The 21,511-nt window shown below is 37.7% G+C and overlaps 1 protein-coding gene across 1 annotated transcript in view; it reads left to right on the forward strand.

Moving 5' to 3' along the window:
* The first annotated feature begins 1,083 nt into the window (after positions 1-1,083).
* The window catches only part of irf9 (interferon regulatory factor 9), a 40,537-nt gene continuing 20,109 nt past the window's right edge, over positions 1,084-21,511 (forward strand). The window contains exons 1-4 of the mRNA XM_062020704.1: positions 1,084-1,577; positions 1,769-1,858; positions 14,935-15,057; positions 16,836-17,007. Of these exons, the coding sequence (XP_061876688.1) occupies positions 1,488-1,577; positions 1,769-1,858; positions 14,935-15,057; positions 16,836-17,007 (475 nt within the window). The 5' untranslated portion in view covers positions 1,084-1,487. The remainder of the gene's footprint in view (positions 1,578-1,768; positions 1,859-14,934; positions 15,058-16,835; positions 17,008-21,511) is intronic.

Genomic DNA, 21,511 nt, shown 5'->3' on the forward strand with positions numbered 1-21,511 from the left:
TCTCTTTCTCTTTCTCTCTATGCCCACTACTTGCTGTCCATATCCTACCCCCCCCCCCCTCTCCACACCCTTGATTGTAAATAATGTCTCTCTCTCTCTTTCTCTTTCTCTTTCTCTTTCTCTCTATGCCCACTACTTGCTGTCCATATCCTACCCCCCCTCTCCACACCCCTGATTGTAGATAATGTCTCTCTTTCTCTTTCTCTTTCTCTTTCTCTTTCTCTTTCTCTCTCTCTCTCTCTATGTCCACTACTTGCTGTCCATATCCTACCGCCCCTCCCCCCTCTCCACACCCCTGATTGTAAATAATTCAATGTGATTATCTTGTGTGATGACTGTATTATGATGATAGTATATATCTGATAGTATATATCTGTATCATGAATCAATTTAAGTGGACCCCGACTTAAACAAGTTGAAAAACTTATTGGGGTGTTACCATTTAGTGGTCAATTGTACGGAATATGTACTTCACTGTGCAACCTACTAATAAAAGTCTCAATCAATCAATCAATCAATCAAAAGAATATGTTCCCCTAGTGTCCAAATAACTCTAAATTAAGTATTTGTTACTTAGAATATGTTCCCCTAGTGTCCAAATAACTCTAAATTAAGTCTTTGTTACTTAGAATATGTTCCCCTAGTGTCCAAATAACTCTGAATTAAGTATTTAGTACTTAGAATATGTTCCCCTAGTGTCCAAATAACTCTAAATTAAGTCTTTGTTACTTAGAATATGTTCCCCTAGTGTCCAAATAACTCTAAATTAAGTATTTAGTACTTAGAATATATTCCCCTAGTGTCCAAATAACTCTAAATTAAGTCTTTGTTACTTAGAATATGTTCCCCTAGTGTCCAAATAACTCTAAATTAAGTCTTTGTTACTTAGAATATGTTCCCCTAGTGTCCAAATAACTCTAAATTAAGTCTTTGTTACTTAGAATATGTTCCCCTAGTGTCCAAATAACTCTAAATTAAGTATTTAGTACTTAGAATATGTTCCCCTAGTGTCCAAATAACTCTAAATTAAGTCTTTGTTACTTAGAATATGTTCCCCTAGTGTCCAAATAACTCTAAATTAAGTCTTTGTTACTTAGAATATGTTCCCCTAGTGTCCAAATAACTCTAAATTAAGTATTTAGTACTTAGAATATGTTCCCCTAGTGTCCAAATAACTCTAAATTAAGTCTTTGTTACTTAGAATATGTTCCCCTAGTGTCCAAATAACTCTAAATTCAGTCTTTATTACTTAGAATATGTTCCTTTAGTGTCCAAATAACTCTATATTAAGTCTTTGTTACTTATAATATGTTCCCTTAGTGTCCAAATACCTCCAACAACAAGGTTAAGAACCAGTGCATTATGTTCTTTACAAGTGTATGTCCACTTTTGACCAGGACTGTATTTGTGTGAAACGCAGTGTGATTTGTCGCCCCCTAGCGGCCGACGTGCAACCCGTTTCTCCATAGTCACGTGGTTTCTAGGAAATGAGGTTTTCACAGCGAGCGCGTTCACGCCCATCAAGACACAGTAGAGCGCGCGTAGCCGACAGGGACGCGCACGGAGCACTGATCGAGGTAAAGTGACTTAAGTCCACTTCTTTATTCCTTCCACTCGCTGCGTGACATTAGCGCACTCCTCGCGGTTGTCGACTAAACTATAAGATTGTCGGTTTGAAGACGAGTTAGTTTAATGGCTGCCGGATGAGGCGGCCATTAAACGGAGGGAAGTAAGGTCGCAGTGTTGGTGACATATGTTTGTGTGTTAGGAGTTGAGGGGAGGACGTCACTTGGCGCTGACCATGGCCGCCGGCAAGATGCGCTGCACCCGCAAACTCTGCGCCTGGATCGTCAAACAGGTGAGGGCTGATGTGGCGTTCGCGAATGAACCGTTTTTTTCTGCACACACAAATACAGCGTCGCCCGACTCACAACTGGACTCGGAAACGAGAAAGAAAACAAATATTTCACTCTTTTAAATGACTTTTACTTGTAATTAATGTCATTGATCTATTTTCACCCATGTTTCAGGTATGTAAAGTCGTTGAAGCATACACACATTCATGCTTCTTCTGTACGTGTTACTCTTTATTCATTATTTGTGTATTTTTTTATCTAAAAAGATGTTTTTGTCCTCCTAAGTTAATAAGTGTAATAGGTCTAAATAGTGACGTCACCTTTTTAGAATGTTGTCTATCGTTTACAATCTTATGTAAGACAAGAACACATGTTTTTCTTGTTTATGCATTCAAAGTCGTAAATAAATGCTAGCAAAAGTCAGCTAACAGTAGAACATATGTGATTTGCTCTATTACGCCTATAAAGTGTTATAAAAACCTCCATCAATGTTGTATATACACACTGTAAGTATATATGTAATGTAGTAATAATAATATGTAATATATACATTGTGTACGTATATATATAATGTAGTAACATTCATAATAACATGTCATATATACATGATGTAACTATATATGTCATGTAGTAATAATATGTAATATATACATTGTGTAAGTATATATAATGTAGTAACATTCATAATAACGTGTCATATGATGTGACTATATAAGTAATGTAGTAATAATATGTAATATATACATTGTGTAAGTATATATAATGTAGTAACATTCATAATATGTCATATATACATGATGTAACTATATATGTAATGTAGTAATAATATGTAAGTATATATAATGTAGTAACATTCATAATATTTCATATATACATGATGTAACTATATATGTAATGTAGTAATAATAATAACATGTAATATATACATTGTGTAAGTATATATAATGTAAAAACATTCATAATAACATGTCATATATACATGATGTAACTATATATGTAATGTAGTAATAATAATAACATGTAATATATACATTATGTAAGTATATATAATGTAGTAACATTCATAATAACATGTCATATGATGTGACTATATATGTAGTGTAGTAATAATATGTAATATATACATTGTGTAAGTATATATAATGTAGTAACATTCATAATGTCATATATATATGATGTAACTATATATGTAATGTAGTAATAATATGTAAGTATATATAATGTAGTAACATTCATGATATGTCATATATACATGATGTAACTATATATGTAATGTAGTAATAATAATAACATGTAATATATACATTGTGTAAGTATATGTAATGTAAAAACATTCATAATAACATGTCATATATACATGATGTAACTATATATGTAATGTAGTAATAATATGTAATATATACATTGTGTAAGTATATATAATGTTGTAACATTCATAATAACATGTCATATTTACATGATGTAAGTATATATGTAATGTAGTAATAATAATAACATGTAATATATACATTGTGTAAGTATATATAATGTAGTAACATTCATAATAAAGTGTGATATGATGTGACTATATATGTAATGTAGTAATAATATGTAATATATACATTGTGTAAGTATATATAATGTAGTAACATTCATATGTCATATATACATGATGTAACTATATATGTAATATGTAAGTATATATAATGTAGTAACATTCATGATATGTCATATATACATGATGTAACTATATATGTAATGTAGTAATAATAATAACATGTAATATATACATTGTGTAAGTATATATAATGTAAAAACATTCATAATAACATGCCATATATACATGATGTAACTATATATGTAATGTAGTAATAATATGTAATATATACATTGTGTAAGTATATATAATGTAGTAACATTCATAATAACATGTCATATTTACATGATGTAAGTATATATGTAATGTAGTAGTAATAATAACATGTAATATATACATTGTGTAAGTATATATAATGTAGTAACATTCATAATAACATGTTATATTTACATGATGTAAGTATATATGTAATGTAGTAATAATAATAACATGTAATATATACATTGTGTAAGTATATATAATGTAGTAACATTCATAATAACGTGTCATATATACATGATCTAAGTAAATAGAATAGAATATATCTTTATTGACATTGTACAACGAAATTGCAAGCAAACTAATTTAGTGCAAATTCATAATGACACATAAAAAACATAAGAACATGGTACTCAGATAAATAGATAAAAACACAAAAAATACATATAATGTAGTAACACTCATAATAACATGTAATATATATATGATGTAATGTAGTAACATTCATAATAACATGTAATATATACATGATGTAATGTAGTAACATTCATAATATGTAATGTATACATGTTGTAATGTAGTAACATTCTTAATAACATGTAATATATACATGATGTAAGTATATATGTAATGTAGTAACATTCATAATAACATGTAATATATACATGAAATAAGTATATATGTAATGTAGTAACATTCATAATAACATGTAATATATACATGATGTAATGTAGTAACATTCATAATAACATTCATAATAACATGTAATATATACATGATGTAAGTATATTTGTAATGTAGTAACATTCATAATAACATGTAATTTATACATGATGTAATGTAGTAACATTCATGATAACATGTAATATATACATGATGTAATGTAGTAACATTCATAATAACATGTAATATATACATGATGTAAGTATATATGTCATGTAGTAACATTCATAATAACATGTAATATATACATGATGTAAGTATATATGTCATGTAGTAACATTCATAATAACATGTAATATATACATGATGTAAGTATATATTGTTGCGTCGACCAGCGTTCCTCCAATGGGGAATTCAAATTGCTAGTCTCTCCCAGATTCTTTTTATGGCAATAAGCTGATGTTTATATTCAATCAACAGGCAGTAATTGGTATTTTGTGGTTTATTCTCCAATCTCAGAGGACAAACGTGAGACCAATCTAGCACACCAGCGTTCCCCAGCCCGGTCCAGATCGGTCTAGCTCGGTCTCCCCTCCAACCCCCGGAAGTCCCGTGATCTTCCCTCTGTCCCTCGCCCCCACTCCCTTTGTTTAGACTACTCCGAGTTATCTCTACTCTGACACATTCCAATCTAGAAGGCCAACACCTTACTATGAGACTCAAAAGAAGGAAGAATACTAGCAATTCTTTATATGACTATAGGAGTTTAGAAAGAAGTAACACTTAAATATGGATATGATTCTGATCTGCTTCCCACAAGTCCCCCTTTAAGATCTTCTAATAAGATCTTTATTACTTGTACAAAACTTATAAAGCACGCCCCACATTAAAGTCTTAAAGTTACCACTTTGCTAGACCCCCTTTAGTGACACTTAGACCAAGGGGCGATAAAGCAACCGCATGAGGCTATGATGGCCAAAAAAACTCAGAATGGAGACCAAGACAGACTTAATTAGGTCAGTCCACCTGCCTAATGTGCTTTGAAGCCAATCTTTGAAGGGGTCAGAGACCCCTGAAACTTCAGTAGTTCCCTAGACAGGGCCTGGGGGCCCTTTAAGGCCCTCTGATCTGAGCCATCGGGGGAAGTGTTGTTAGGAATGAAGGTACAGCATTGGTCACCAAACATTGCACACACTCCTTCTTCCTTGGCTAGGATGTGGTCAAGGGCTATGCGGATCTGAACGGCCTTGAGGGAGGTCGGGGCAAGTTGTTCAGCAAGTCCCTCAACGGCGTCACGAGTCAGGTTGGTTAGTCTCAACGGCGGCGGGGTGTTAGAGAGGCCGCTGAAACAGGAGTTCCAAGGGGTGTTAATTTGGTGAGTGGGGTCACCAGTCTAACCATAGCACAAAGCCCAACAGCTGACGTCGGGATTCTAATGTACAATCTGTGCTTCCCACAACACCAGAATAAGTCAGCTCGTGCCCAAGGGCCTATCCTAGAGAAATCTATCAGTGTGGTGCACCAGTAACGGTTGATGTCACCCAATTTGTTGGGGGACGAAGAGGGTCCTGTAATTTGAAAACGCGTGTAATTCAGCTTTTGGGCCACAAAGGGAAGAAGTCGGGTGGCATTGTCAACAGAAGGGTACACATGTCAGTCAACTTAAAAGGGGCGGGGTAAGTGTGGGAAAAGGGACGTCCAGCGGAAGAAGCAACACAGTCACCCAGGTTTTGGCATCCACCTGAGCCACAGGTTGTCTGCACCCGCTCCTAAGGTCAAAGGTCAAAGTTACCAGGCCTTCGGTGGTGATGTCATTAGCACGCACAGATGTGAGCCTTTGAAACACCACCGAGGTGGGGTGGTACTTTAGGTGCTACAGAGGGTGTAGAGGTAGTTAACGCCCTCTCAAGGACATTCATTTTAATAATTCCTTTAGCGTCTGTATCAGTCAGGTCAAGCCCCAAAACAACATAAAAGGGACGATGGGCACAACTTACCAGAGTATGTTGTCTGCATCCGACACCAATGGTTCAGGGTTGAGTCGTAACAAATATAGAGGTTATTACCACGGTAATAGCTATTGTGTCCCCCGTACTTAATCACACTGCACAGGTCAAAAAATAAGTCTTGCTATCCCCTTTGACCCAGTCTATTTAAAGTCCGCTGTATGTTCTTAGACACTTGTCAGTCACTGTCGTCAGGAAGGATGAACTGAGACACAAAGACAGTAGAACATGCCCAAGCACCAGTCCGTCAGGGAATACTAGTCGGGTGTAACATCCTGCCTTTCGTCTATCAATATCAGAGTAATTTAGGTAACAAAACGGGGATAAACATCAAACTTTTCACTTAATGTAACGACACATATAGTTATGCTGAAAACAAGCAAGAAAAACTAAGAAACATTTAGCATACTGGATTGGTCTCACACAAGGATATACAATATAGAAGTTGAAAAGAGTAATGTAGGTACAAAATCTCTCTCGTCTCCTGGGCTGTGGGGCAGATGATGTGGCGATGTCAGCAATGACATCCGCTGGTAATCTGTCAGGTTCTTCAGCAGTAGTGCAGAGGGAGAGGTGGTACCAGGTGTCCCCTTTACCAGCCAGTCAAAGGGCGTGGGACGTCCGTTCTACGACCTAGAAGGGACCAGTCCACCTGGGCTCCGTCCACTTGCGTTTGATGACCTTGATCTTGACCCTCTCAGCGGGCGGAAGGGAAGCTGTACAGAAGAACTGGCACACAAATTCTGCAATTTTTTGTGTAAAATACCATTTTGGTTTTACGCTGAGTCCTCCTTCCATGGGGGGGGGGGGGGGGGGAGCTGCTGGTCCTGTGAATGGCTGACCTGTATGCAGCTCATAGGGTGAAAAACTCTAAGGGCAGTAAAACAGTTTTATTCACGGACCTTCGAATGATCATTAACGCTAATTGCAACATGTCAAATCAATTAAATTTGGTCTGTGCACAGATTTTAGCCAATTAGTTTTGATGTTCTGGTCCATCCTTTCAACCTTACCTTGGGACTGAGGATGGTACCCCAAACCTGTGTTCTAGTCCGAAAGCCTTTTCGACCAAGGCTAAGTGAGTATTTTTTAAAATGGTTGCCGTTGTCTGACCTAATCTTTTTGGGGAAACCATGTCGGGGTACTAGGTCATTCACAAGTCATTTAATTACTGATATTGCATCCTCTTTTGAGGTTGTTGTTGCTTCCGGCCAACCACTGTGATTGTCAACACAAGTCAGTACGTACCTTTTCCCTTGTACCGTATTGATCATATCAGTGAAATAAAAGACTATACATGGTTCACCCTCACCTCCTCCATATTCTAAATTTGATATACTAAAGTACTATCGATGTGTAAAATCATTATTTTCAAATTAAAATTAGTTATAACTTCTTGCCCACGGGAAAAACGTTAAAACTATGGAATGTGTCAGAGTCTGATTATTGTCGATTTTGTTCCAAGGAGTCTGTTTCCACCCTCACTCACCCCCTTCTGTTTCTGAAAAAAGGACTGTGTTAGTCATACTATGACTTTCAGAAACATCTAAGAAAAAGGTCAGCTAATAGTCAAGTAGCGGAGGACAGGTCATGTTTGAGGTCAATGATTGTCTCTTTAGCCTCTATGGTCCACTGGGGGGTGTTGTTAGGGTAGGGGACCCCTTAGCAATATCACAAATAACTCAAACGCAACTAAACCCTAACTTTTATGTAACTTATTCAATATGGTGAAAGTAACAAATATGCTTATATTTATATTGTCACCAATACTAGAAAAATACTACCCTTGTGGCGAATGCTTTAGCAATAGTAGTTTGAAATTGTACCACACCTGGTGGCCCCAATAATTCATTAAGTCAAGCTCATGTTGTAGAAAGTTGAACGATGCAGACACGTTTATTACTGAATACTTTCTATCAGACTTCTGTCTTGACGACTATGTGTATGTAATGAGCAACTATACTTCTTTGATATGCTTAAATGTGTAATGTGTCGTTTTAGCTCAGCTGTTGTGTAGCTGCTAGCTCCTCGTAGCCTACAGGTGTCTAAAGTGCAGCCCATAGTTATGTGTTTAACATCACTATGGGCTAAACCTAATCTTTTGAAAATGTGGTATTTGGGTGTCGGTGTAATGTTTGGCAGCTACGCCGTGTCTTATCATTGGACCTAAGTTCTTTGGTTTTGTAGGCGAGACAGAGATCAAGGGAGCACTGTGGGACATCAATTGTGTCCATCTTATACCATGCTAGCTGTTGCAAAGATAGGTCAACATGAGCAGCCACACCTTGAGTTCCAACATATATAAATATAAAAAGGAGTCAAAGGTCTCCTTGTATGTGTCTAACTGGTGATCATAACATCTGGCGAGTCGGGTGATAGAACTCACGGAAGCATCTCAGCCAGCTAGGGTTTTCACTGCTATAGCAGATGGATGTCAGCCATTCCTGTTGTTTCAGGCTGCGGTATGAGCTCATGGAGGAGCCTTGGTAGTGGTGTCGCAGCTGGGTGGTTGAGCCGTCAGGTAACACCAGGAATGTTCCTTCTGTGCGACTTTGAATGTCAGGGTACAGTCTGTAAAGGAGGTCCAGCAATCTGAACCGGAAGTGGTTTGGTGACAGGTAACCTTCTTGTGACCCCAGCGAAGCCTTCGACCTTTAAAGAGGAAGCACCCAGTTTTTTGGTACCTCTGCATTCAGAATCGAATGGGTGGCTGATAACACTGTTCGTTGACACTCATGTCCAGCAGGGGTCCTGTCGGTACTTCCTGCTGCGGCTCCTGATGTGGGCGTCCTCTTTCATGCCTTTGTGTTCGTTTGTTGGCACGACGGAACCTTTCCTGTTCGGAAATGTTCGGACAGTTACGACTCCAGTGACCAGGCTGGTCACAGCCGAAACAGTGTCTACCCCAGACTGGCTTTGAAGCATCGTGTTGTCCACCACCCGAGTCCAACCGCACGTCTCTCGTCTGTTGAGGATTCTTTCCTCCACCTGTTGGAACTCAAAAGCAAAGTCACCCACTGCTGAATATACCCTAGCTCAGGGGTGGGCAATTAATTTTTACCGGGGGCCGCATGAGCTACCCGAGCACTGCTGGAGGGCCACATCGACAATATTTCAATTAAATTTTGCTCAATATTATTTTTGATCATCATCGGCAGTCACTCGTAGTCGAGTATGACTGTCCTCAGAATGGATGGATTCCCATTCGGGAGGACACCTGCGCGTGACGTCTTTTAGCGTGGGGAGACTGATGCGCCTGCAGCCACCACACGGTCCTTGGCAGAGAGGGGCCTTGATCCAGTGGCATGGATCCATGACGACTTGAGACCACTCTCTGTTGCAGCCTTCATCCGCCTTCAGTGCCGTTGTGACATGCAGTGTCATCCTCCGCCACTTCCACCGTTGAGGTCTTTGAAATGCTATTCAACCCATAGCTGGGACCCTGACAGGTACTACCACCCCGGGTCAGAGTGGACCTGGGAGCAATGATGACTGAGGGGTAACTCCACCTTCCCCAAAACTCCAGAACTCCCGAACTGAAGCCTCATCACCGGATGCAGTTTTGAGTCATACCCAGGACAATTATTTTTGATATATACCGTAAGATAAATAATAATAATAATAATAATAATAGTAATACTTCAACATAGTGTGTGTAACAGCATTCCATGACTAATATAAATAAATTAACATTAATAATTAATGACAGTAAAATAAGCACACGTATGACTGAGGAGTCATAGTGTAACTTTGTGTGGTGTTTGAGTTGTCCGACTTTTTGTGTGGCCATAAACGCACCAGTGGTTTAGTGCTATGCGTGTTGGTGACAGATGACAAGTTGGTTTTGGCCTGGTTTGTACGGCAGAAAATGACTAGTTTTTCGAGATAGAATTGTTTTACTCATGTTTTTGGTGTGGTTATGTCCGAATATAAACAGTTTTGCTCAATAAAGTGATCGATATAATTCCTGTCGTCGAAGCATCTCGATAGACGTTACAATAATTGAACGGTGTTCAATTGAACGGTGTTGACGAACACCGTTAGGGCCGCTTGTTGTCACTGTCACTCAGAGTTGCATTGCAAAATTACATAGAATAAATATGTTTATTTTGTTTAGAATTCAGATGGGATTTGATTTGGTGCGCGGCATATACTTGCTGCGCGCAGCAGACGCTTGAGCAGTGCGCAATTGCGCAGGCACGCACCTTAGAGGGAACGTTGCTTTGCAGTTCATGTGTTGTTGAAAACACGCCATTCCTCATCAACTTTTCTCTTTTTGGCGTCTCGGGTGTAAACCGTGCATCACTTGTCGCTGCATGTGCACCTTCACTCGCAGGTTACACACGGACACACGCCCATAAATAATACTTTTCAAAATAAAAGCAGCACAGTTGTATTGCGCGCAGGACATAGATGTTTTTTCAACTTTATTTTGTAATTTCAGTTGTTCACATTCACTCACAATCACGCACACGCATACGTCCACACGGAAGTAATACAAATAACGATTTTCAAAACAAAAGCAGCACCGTTGTATTGCACACTCGACATAGATACTTTTTTAAATTTATTTTGTAATTTATAATTGGCCTCACGCGGGCCGGACAGGGACGCACAAAGGGCCGGATGCGGCCCGCGGGCCGCAGAATGCCCAGGTCTGCCCTAGCTGATCTTTGACCTTTTGGTTCTTTTCACTTTTTATCTTCAGCGATCTGTAATGTAAGTAGTCGTTTCCTTGTTGCTCTGTCATTAGCCCAATTTTGCATGGGATGACTAAAATGTCCCTGCCATATGTTGTTTTTGGCACCGTGTATATCAGGGTTAACTTTGTCCAAAGTGTTTGGCCAAAGGTTCCCTCCCGGAGGTACAGGTGGGAAACAAGGTCAACAATGGCTTGCATGTATGCATCGGCAAGAGACTTATATTAAAGTAGGCCCCTATAATTGTCATGTGTCAAAAATGTCTGGTGTGCACCGCCCTCTGCTGGAGGAAAATGGTCAGACTTGCAAACTAAGGGGTTAATTCTTTCTCTTTTAACGTTGATGTTCCAGGTAATTTAATGTTCAGTGAATGTATAGGATAGGCCGATGTCATTGTGGCTTGTACAGCCCTTTGAGACACTTGTGATTTAGGGCTATATAAATAAACATTGATTGATTGATTGATTGATGGTTGATTATATGACCAAAATGAACTTATTTCATTTATTCATTCATTTTCTATCGCACTCATAGTTTTATTCCATTTTGCATCTAATTATTCCTATTGATTTCTTCCCATTTCACTCAAACAACTAAACAAACAAGTAAACAAACTTGCAGCTAACCACAATCAACAGCATACCATTTACGAATACCTTCATTTGTCACTTTCTCATCTTTCCTTCACTTTCGTTTTCCTTTACAAACAACCTCCTGTACCCTAACTCTTCCTTACACTTCACACAATGTTTCTATTTTCTGTTCTCCTAGAAACAATTCACGTAACGTAAGGTTATAAACATCCTTTTCCCCTATTGTTAATGTCATTTGTCAAAAATGTCTGCCGTAGGAAAATGGACAGACGTGTAGAAGGGGTTTATTTTCAGAGGCAAGATTAATCTTAGAGGGGCGTGTTAATACCTCCTTCTCTTGTCACTGGAGTAGGGGGCGGTGGCCTAGTCAAAGTCTGGGCGGGTCGTTTGACACACACACGCACACACACACACACACACACACTCAGCAGCACACACACTCAGCAGCACACACACACATGAGCACGCGTAAGCACTCACGCACACACACACACACACACTCAGCACCACACACACACACGAGCACGCGTAAGAACTCACGCACACACACACACACACACACGAGCACTCTCTCTGCGTTTCACCTACCATGAAACTTCCAGTTACTTTTTTATTTTATTTTATTTTTTATTTCCTTATTTTACCAGATGTTTGAGTTCACGACTTTTCGAGTATTGTAAACTCCCTCTTAACCCTTTCAAGGAACGTTCTCTTTTTTTTTCTTTTTTTTTCTTTTTAAACTCTACCTGCTAATTCCATTGTCGACAACCGTCCATTCAATTGATCATTAAACAGTAATGATTCATCACATTCCTCCCCTGCTGCCATCACATTTCTGTTTGTCACACGCCAAGGCCATTGTGTCTATATTTTCTTAATTCTAGTGCCCTTATCGCACTGGGATCTTCCAACCCGGGAGTCTTTATTGTACCTTTTACAAATGGCCTCCAGCCTTTTCCGTACGTTTCAGTGCCCTATTATCGTCACTGGGATCTTGCAACCCGTACTCATTAAGGGACGACCAAATTCCCAGGGTAAGCTACACCCAACTATTAGTTCACTCGTCAATGAAACTGCCCGTCACGGTAATCGAGACACAATGGCCTGAGTTGACCACTTATTTACAATTTTAATGCAATGGCAGGCTCGGCAAAAATGCAATCAATCTATCAAAATCACCAATCTGTGCCTGGGATTAAAAAAACAGTGTTTGACTTACAGACTTCAGGACAGACTCCTAAAGCAGATTTTATATAAAAAGGCTCTGCTCACCTTGTATTGGCCATTTGAGTCTGTCCAGAAGATTGCAAGAAGTCATCAATCAACAGCGTGCCATCCCGGACGAGCCCCCAAATTGTTGCGTCGACCAGCGTTCCTCCAATGGGGAATTCAAATTGCTAGTCTCTCCCAGATTCTTTTTATGGCAATAAGATGATGTTTATATTCAATCAACAGGCAGTAATTGGTATTTTGTGGTTTATTCTCCAAGCTCAGAGGACAAACGTGAGACCAATCTAGCACACCAGCGTTCCCCAGCCCGGTCCAGATCGGTCTAGCTCCGTCTCCCCTCCAACCCCCGGAAGTCCCGTGATCTTCCCTCTGTCCCTCGCCCCCACTCCCTTTGTTTAGACTACTCCGAGTTATCTCTACTCTGACACATTCCAATCTAGAAGGCCAACACCTTACTATGAGACTCAAAAGAAGGAAGAATTCTAGCTATTCTTTATATGACTATAGGAGTTTAGAAAGAAGTAACACTTAAATATGGATATGATTCTGATCTGCTTCCCACAATATGTAATGTAGTAACATTCATAATAACATGTAATATATACATGATGTAATGTAGTAACATTCATAATAACATGTAATATATACATGATGTAATGTAGTAACATTCATAATAACATGTAATATATACATGATATAAGTATATATGTAATGTAGTAACATTCATAATAACATGTAATATATACATGATGTAATGTAGTAGCATTCATAATAACATGTAATATATACATGATGTAATGTAGTAACATTCATAATAACATGTAATATATACATGATGTAAGTATATATATAATATAGTAACATTCATAATAGCGTGTCAAATTTATGTATTTTGCTCATTTTATGCATACGTAGGGGTATTAATTTCACAGATGCATCACATTTGTTATTTCATTTAACAACAACAACACTACTATGGGACAAAGAGTACTTTGGGACAAATGATGATCCAGAACCTTATATTTTTGAGCCTGAGTATAAGGAGGATGATCTACAAGTTTTAGAAGCTAGTAGCAGTAAAACAAGAAATACAAAGTACGAACATAATAAAACAATCACTTACTGTACAATGTCTGCTCGCGCTGGGGTGCCGACTGGTGGGATGTTTATATCACCCCGTTTAGATGAAGAATTAATCAACATCCTCAAGAAGGTTGGAAAAAACGAGCGTATTTTCGTGTCTTTCTTGCCATCTCCGTGTATAAGTTGGATGTCAAAGTTGACCAACTTCTTGGTTTATGTCCACAACCCTCCACTATCCAAGTGAGCGACATGATTTATAATCTAGAATCAACTTTTACCGACTCAGAGGCGATGCAGCTGCTCAGTATGTCAATATAGCAGCATAAGCAAGTTAGCGCTCTGTGATCACGGCACAGCTATAAATAGTTGGTGTCCGTTAGCGCTTATAATAAAAATATTGCTAATACTTGGTTCAAATTCAGGTCAGGAGTTATAAATGGAGTATTGTTGGCGGTTTTTGGATGATATTTAGAGGGTTTTTATGGGCGGAATAGAGTACTCCCATTATCTGCATTGTTGGCCACCTTGTACTTGCTGTATTTTACGACTTAGAATGCATCAAAAAGAAAAACATGCGTGTTCTTGTCTTAAATAAGGATTGGCAATGACAGGCAAAATTCCCCAAAAAGTGCAGTTCCCGTTTTAAGGAATATTTACAATGAAAACAAAACGAAAAATAGCCAATATTTCAGAATAATTGTAAAGTAATATTTGTTGTAAATTAGAACTATCCGTGTTTTTGTGATGAAAATAACAAAACGGTTCAACAAAAAAACAAAGAACTGTAATAACGAGCCAGTCTTTTGTCCCTTCAAAGAGCCATAAATCCCACCTGTACAGGTGTGGGAGGGGCTTCAGGGGGACAGGATGTGTCGTCACAAGGGGCTAAAAAACGCTCTCGCTTCTGGTCAAGTTATGTCGTAACACCTCCGGCAAGTTCACAAGAATGCCTTTTTCTCCCCAAATAAGGTGGACAGCGGTAAATATCCCGGACTGGTTTGGGACAACGACGCCAAAACGATGTTCCGCATCCCGTGGAAGCACGCCGGCAAGCAGGACTTCCGGAAAAACGAGGACGCCGCGATCTTTAAGGTCAGAAGGTCCTCGTTGGTAGAATTTTTCTTTTAACGGGCATGACGGCGCGTCGTCATGTCTGGACTTTGCTGGTTTTAGGAGCAGAGGAGCATATTCGGCAGCACAAAATCACAGAGTACTTATAAACAGACAAAGTTAATAATATATACATACTATGCAAATATAACAAAACTTGTTGTGAAAAATGAGTTGGAATTTCACAAGAAAAACGTAGAATTTTGGCAGCGTTATAATAAAAGTCGTAATTTTACTCAACGCAAGTCCAGATTTTACACGAAAAACTGAACATTTGTGCAATATTATGATAAAAGTTGGACTTTTACTCAAAAACAGTCGCAATTCTACAAGAAAAAGCTTAACATTTTGGCGATTTTAGGAAAAAAGTCGCAATTTTACTTGACTAAAGTCACAATTTTATAAGAATGAATATTATGATAACAATCGGAATTTTACTTGGCAAAACGATGACAAAAGTCATAATTTTACTCCAAAAATGTCACTATTTTACAGGAACAACAAAAAAATTGGCTATGTTGTGATAAAAGTCAAAATTCTATATGACATATGTCGCCATTTTGCATTAAAAAGTAATAATCTTACAAGAAAATATTGCAATATTACAGAAAGAATATGAGAAATTGTTCCCAATTTTACAAGACAAAAGTCGACACATTGTGAGAAAAGACTCCTTTTAGTGACTTTTTTGTTTGTAATTGATTTGTAATCTTCATTATTTACTTTGTTATTACAGTATGTCTTTATATACATATTTATTTTATTTTTCTAATTAATTTTAGCCAAAGGGGGCGCATTTAAATTTCTTACACACACTTGTTATGACATATGTTGGCCAGAGGGGGATCACTTCAAATTTTTACACACACTTGTTATTTCATATGTTGACCAGTGGGGGAGCACTTTTAGTCAATTTGAAAAATCCCTCCTTTTTGGGACCACCCTCATTTTGATAGATGTCACCAGCAGGGGGTGCAAATGAGACATTCTCTATTAGATGCAATGTTATTGGGACCATGATTTATGTCATCACTTGTTCACACCTCCTCATATGGAAGCTACTTTTCCTTCTTCACGTCTCAAGAAGGCTAGAAATACAAGAGCACACACACACACATATTCTTGTATTTTTTGCCTTGAAACCTCCGAAAAATGCCTCCCTCTTTAGGACCAGCCTTTCTAGATATATAAAGAAGTGTATTTACAACATTAATAATATATACATACTATGCAAATATAAAAAAACTTGTTGTGAAAAATGAGTTGGAATTTCACAAGAAAAACGTAGAATTTTGGCAGTATTATAATAAAAGTCGCAATTTTACTCAGCGCAAGTCCAAATTTTACAAGAAAAACTGAACATTTGTGCAATATTATGATAAAAGTTGGACTTTTACTCAAAAACAGTCACAATTCTACAAGAAAAAGCTAAAAATGTTGGCAATTTTATGAAAAGAGTCGTAATTGTACTCGACAAAAGTCACAATTTTATAAGAATAGGCGCAGAGGAGCATATTTGGCAGCACAAAATCACAGAGTACTTACAAACATGCAAAGTGTGTAAACAGAAAAGAGAGAATGGACGCATTTTGGCTTAAAAAATAACAATAAAGGTGAAGTTATATGTTTGAAACGCCCACATTAAGAGGTGCTTTAAGACGTGGCTAGCTCGCCAGCGGCTAACGTCCATCCGCAGTGTTTTAGCTACTTCTAAACCCCTAATCCTGGACTAATGTACTTAAATCTCCCTTGCGACGCAGGCCTGGGCCGAGTTCAAGGGAAAGACGTCGGACAACAACCCGGCGGTCTGGAAGACGCGTCTGCGCTGCGCCCTCAACAAAAGCCCCGAGTTCAGCGAGGTTCACGAGCGGGCCCAGCTGGACATCTCGGAGCCGTACAAAGTGTACCGCCTGGTGCCCCCCAGCCAGCAAAGTGAGACCACTCCCACATTAACACGCTTAAACGATGTTAGAATGATTTTTTTTGTCATTCATCTCATGACCTATTTACTGGTTTTCTGTCTTTGTAAGATTATTGAATATGAATTTTTACATATTTACATTAAAAGGGCTGTTTGCAACCGGTTCCAAAGTGTTGTAAGCATTATACCCCGCCCTCTTCCAGCATGTAAATTACCCCCCATGTAACACACACACACACACACACACACACACACACACACACACACACACACACACATGCATTAATACAGTATGTGTATTGTCAGCTAATGATGGCCATTTAGCAAAGTGTAGCTACTAGTGCTGCAACAACTAATCGATTAAAATTAGGGATGTCCGATAATGGCTTTTTGCCGATATCCGATATGCCGATATTGTCCAACTCTTTAATTACCGATACCGATATCAACCGATATCAACCGATATACACAGTCGTGCAATGAACACATTATTATGCCTAATTTGGACAACCAGGTATGGTGAAGATAAGGTACTTTTTAAAAAAATGAATCAAATAAAATAAGATAAATAAATTAAAAACATTTTCTTGAATAAAAAAGAAAGTAAAACAATATAAAAACACTTACATAGAAACTAGTAATTAATGAAAATTTGTAAAATTAACTGTTAAAGGTTAGTATTATTAGTGGACCAGCAGCACGCACAATCATGTGTGCTTACGGACTGTATCCTTTGCAGACTGTATTGATATATATTGATATATAATGTAGGAACCAGAATATTAATAACAGAAAGAAACAACCCTTTTGTGTGAATGAGTGTAAATGGGGGAGGGAGGTTTTTTGGGTTGGTGCACTAATTGTAAGTTTATCTTGTGTTTTTTATGTGGATTTAATAAAAAAAAAAAAAAAACAAACAATACTGATAATAAAAAAAACGATACCGATAATTTCCGATATTACATTTTAACGCATTTATCGGCCGATAATATCGGCAGACAGATATTATCGGCAGACCAATATTATCGGACATCTCTAATTAAAATCAATTATAAAAATAGTTGGCGATTCATTTAGTCATCGAGTCGTTGGATCTATGCTATGCGCATGCACAGAGGCAATTATTTTAAAAATTAAATTTAAATTTGTTTTAATTTTTTTTAATTTTTTAATTAATTTTTTTATAAACTGCAACATGTACAAACAGCTGAGAAACAATAATCAAAAGATCTGAAAAAAACGAATCATTGACTTGAACAAGTCAGGAAAGTCACTTGGAGCCATTTCAAAGAAGCTTAAGGTCCCAACAGCAACTGTGCAGACAATTGTTCGTAAGTTTATAGTGCATGGCACAGTTTTGTCACTGCCAGTATGCTGTTTTTTCCCAAAAAAATACTGGAAAGGATAGAAATGTAGTTTGTCTCTTTTATCCGATTATTCATCGATTAATCGAAGTAATAATCGACAGATTAATGGATTATCAAATGAATCGTTAGTTGCAGCCCTAGTAGCTACTAACGTTAGCTACCATGGAAGGTGTATTCTATTGTAACAACAACATGACTGCAAAATCCAGACTGATTCTTCGGGCCAACAAGCACTTTTTATTCAATATAAATAATAATTTAGAAAAATATGTACATTTCCAAACACGTATATGTTCTGTTGTACAACTAATAACTTAACATGGGCTAGCCGATGGTGTTATATTTTGTGGTTTGAAAAATGAAACAACGGCTGACGACAATTTATAATTCATTTTTGTTTTAATTTTGAAATAACATTTATGTTACCACGTGGAAAAATGACATATATATATTGACTGGTCATTTAGGTTACATTTCACGATATAACTAAAAATAGAAGCAATATGTTGTCATATATTTGTGTGTACAATACCATTTTATGTGTGTGCGTGCGTATACAGTCGTGGTCAAAAGTGTACATACACTTGTAAAGAACATCATGTCATGGCTGTTTTGAGTTTCCAATCATTTCTACAACTCTTATTCTTTTTGTGATAGAGTGATTGGAGCACATACTTGTTGGTCCCAAAAAACCTTCATGAAGTTTGCTTCTTTTATGAATTTATTATGGGTCTACTGAAAATGTGCTGGGTCAAAAGTATACGTACAGCAACATACATGATCAATTTTGGTGATGTAGAAAAGTTACAATCAAATCAAATTAGGAACTCAGCACAGATCTGAAAAAACAAATCATTGACTTGAACAAGTCAGGAAAGTCACTTGGAGCCATTTCAAAGAAGCTTAAGGTCCCAACAGCAACTGTGCAGACAATTGTTCGTAAGTATGTAGTGCATGGCACAGTTTTGTCACTGCCACGATCAGGAAGAAAACACAATCTATCACCTGCTGCTGAGAGAAAATTGGTCAGGATTAGGGGTGTGGGAAAAAATCAATTCGAATTCGAATCGCGATTCTCACGTTGTGCGATTCAGAATCGATTCTCATTTTAAAAAAATCAATTTTATTTTTGTATTCATTTTATTTTAAAAAAAATATATATATTTTATTTTTTATTTTTAAATTAATCAATCCAACAAAACCATACACAGCAATACCATAACAATGCAATCCAATTCCAAACCCGACCCAGCAACACTCAGAACTGCAATAAACAGAGCAATTGAGAGGAGACACAAACACCACACAGAACAAACCAAAAGTAGTGAAACTAAAATGAATATTATCAACAACAGTATCAATATTAGTTACAATTTCAACATAGCAGTGATTAAAAATCCCTCATTGACATTATCATTAGACATTTATAAAAATAAAAGAACAATAGTGTCACAGTGGCTTACACTTGCATCGCATCTCATAAGCTTGACAACACACTGTGTCCAATATTTTCACAAAGATAAAATAAGTCATATTTTTGGTTCCTTTAATAGTTAAAACAAATTTACATTATTGCAATCAGTTGATAAAACATTGTCCTTTACAATTATAAAAGCTTTTTTACAAAAATCTACTACTCTGCTTGCATGTCAGCAGACTGGGGTAGATCCTGCTGAAATCTATGTATTGAATGAATAGAGAATCCTTTTGAATCGGGAAAAAAAAATCGTTTTTTAATCGAGAGTCGTGTTGAATTGAAAAAAAAAATCGATTTTGAATGGAATCGTGACCCCAAGAATCGATATTGAATCGAATCGTGGGACACCCAAAGAGTCACAGTCCTAGTCAGGATGATCAAGAGTCAACCGAGAACCACCAAAAAGCAGGTCTGCAATGAATTGGAAGCTGCTGGAACACAGGTGTCAGTGTCCACAGTCAAGAAGTCAAGAAGGAAGCCCTTGCTCCAGAAGCGACACCTTAAGGCTCGTCTAAAGTTTACTGCTGATCACATGGACAAAGATAAGACCTTCTGGAGGAAACTTCTGTGGTCAGATGAAACAAAAATTCGAGCTGTTTTGCCACAATACCCAGCAATAGGTTTGGAGGAGAAAAGGTGAGGCCTTTAATCCCAGGAACACCACCCCTACCGTCAAGCATGGTGGTGGTAGTATTATGCTCTGGGCCTGTTTTGCTGCCAATGGAACTGGTGCTTTACAGAGAGTAAATGGGACAATGAAAACGGAGGATTACCTCCAAATTCTTCACGACAACCTAAAATCATCAGCCCGGAGGTTGGGTCTTAGGCGCAGTTGGGTGTTCCAACAGGACAATGACCCCAAACACACGTCAAAAGTGGTAAAGGAATGGCTAAATCAGGCTAGAATGAAGGTTTTAGAATGGCCTTCCCAAAGTCCTGACTTAAACGTGTGGACAATGCTGAAGAAACAAGTCCATGTCAGAAAACCAACACATTTAGCTGAACTGCACCAATTTTGTCAAGAGGAGTGGTCAACAATTCAAGCAGAAGCTTGTGGGTGGCTAGCAAAAAGCGCCTTATTGCAGTGAAACTTGCCAAGGGACATGTAAGCAAATATTAACATTGCTGTATGTATACTTTTGACCCAGCACATTTTCAGTAGACCCATAATAAATTCATGAAAGAAGCAAACTTCATGAATGTTTTTTGTGACCAACAAGTATGTGCTCCAATCACTCTATCACAAAAAAATAAGAGTTGTAGAAATGATTGGAGACTCAAGACAGCCATGACATGATGTTCTTTACAAGTGTATGTACACTTTTGATCATGACTGTGTATATATACACTACCGTTCAAAAGTTTGGGGTCACCCAAACAATTTTGTGGAATAGCCTTCATTTCTAAGAACAAGAATAGACTGTCGAGTTTCAGATGAAAGTTCTCTTTTTCTGGCCATTTTGAGCGTTTAATTGACCCCACAAATGTGATGCTCCAGAAACTCAATCTGCTCAAAGGAAGGTCAGTTTTGTAGCTTCTGTAACGAGCTAAACTGTTTTCAGATGTGTGAACATGATTGCACAAGGGTTTTCTAATCGTCAATTAGCCTTCTGAGCCAATGAGCAAACACATTGTACCATTAGAACTGGGGATGTCCGATAATGGCTTTTT

Source organism: Entelurus aequoreus, linkage group LG15 (genome assembly GCF_033978785.1).
Source record: "Entelurus aequoreus isolate RoL-2023_Sb linkage group LG15, RoL_Eaeq_v1.1, whole genome shotgun sequence".
NCBI classification, from domain to species: domain Eukaryota; kingdom Metazoa; phylum Chordata; class Actinopteri; order Syngnathiformes; family Syngnathidae; genus Entelurus; species Entelurus aequoreus.